The 1,029-nt window shown below is 26.0% G+C and overlaps 1 protein-coding gene across 1 annotated transcript; it reads left to right on the top strand.

Annotated features, from left to right (window-relative positions):
- Positions 1-3: 3 nt before the first annotated feature.
- LOC106692037 (glutathione S-transferase) lies at positions 4-907 on the top strand. Its single transcript, XM_067044654.1, has 3 exons — positions 4-37; positions 240-382; positions 644-907. Exons 1-3 carry the CDS (start codon positions 4-6, stop codon positions 809-811), a joined length of 345 nt encoding a protein of 114 aa, XP_066900755.1. The 3' UTR covers positions 812-907.
- Positions 908-1,029: the final 122 nt, after the last annotated feature.

Here is a 1,029-nt window from a genome sequence, read left to right on the forward strand (position 1 = left end):
GATATGGTAGTTGGAGCATTTGGAGACCTAGCTTCAGGTTACAACTAATGTTTATTAATTTTTTATCATGTTTTACCTAATATATTTTTTAATTATTGTCATTTTATTAGAAAGAAATAGTTCGGTAGAATGATTTCTAGTGCTCCCTACAGAAATTTTCATTGATAAAACAATAGATAATTTTTAGAAACTTAAAGAGATTGGTAAATTTTACTATTAAGTTATTTTTCCTATTACAGAGATCTCTCGATGCTTCAGAACGGAATCCCCAAATGACAAAGAAAAATTGAAAGAAACCATAATCAATGAGACGATTCCATTTTTAATGTCAAGATTAGAAATTATTTTGAAAACGAATAAAGGCTTTTTAGCAAATGGAAAGGTAAAATTTATTGCAAAATAATTATTAATAAACAGTAATCAACAAACTTTGTGATGAAATCTATTACTAACTGTGAAGATTATCTTAATTTTTATTTTTATCATCATTTATTCGGTCAATTGGTGGCTACTTAAATAAAATAACATTGTAATCTAAATATAGCTTACCAGTTTGTACCGATATGCTAATAGCAATTTTGTTCTATATTTTAGAATATTGACAAATTTTCAATCATGTTAACTACCAATTACTTTTTTTCAGCTCTCATGGGCTGAATTTTATGTTGTCGGCTTTTATCCATCTATACGTGGTATACTTGGGGTTGATCTAACCGAGAAATATCCATTTTTTAAAGAACTGGTCGAAAGGGTTCAAGCTCTTCCAGGAATTAAAGAATGGGTTGAAAAGAGACCAGATACTGAAGTTTAAACAACATAAATCCAAATAAAATATAAAAAAAAAAAATATTTATATAAAACAGTATTATAATAAAAGTTTAGTCGTAATAGTTATATATTCCTTTATGATTGTGTTTATAAAGAATGGATCTAAAATAACATCCTGTTCTCAGTTGTTTATTAATTTTTTAATATACTTCGTTTTTTAAACAATATATTTTTATATAAACCTAGTAATTTTGCTGGAAA

The sequence above is a fragment of the Halyomorpha halys genome, unplaced genomic scaffold, assembly GCF_000696795.3.
Source record: "Halyomorpha halys isolate HHAL.00 unplaced genomic scaffold, Hhal_1.1 Scaffold7612.1, whole genome shotgun sequence".
NCBI classification, from domain to species: Eukaryota; Metazoa; Arthropoda; class Insecta; order Hemiptera; family Pentatomidae; genus Halyomorpha; species Halyomorpha halys.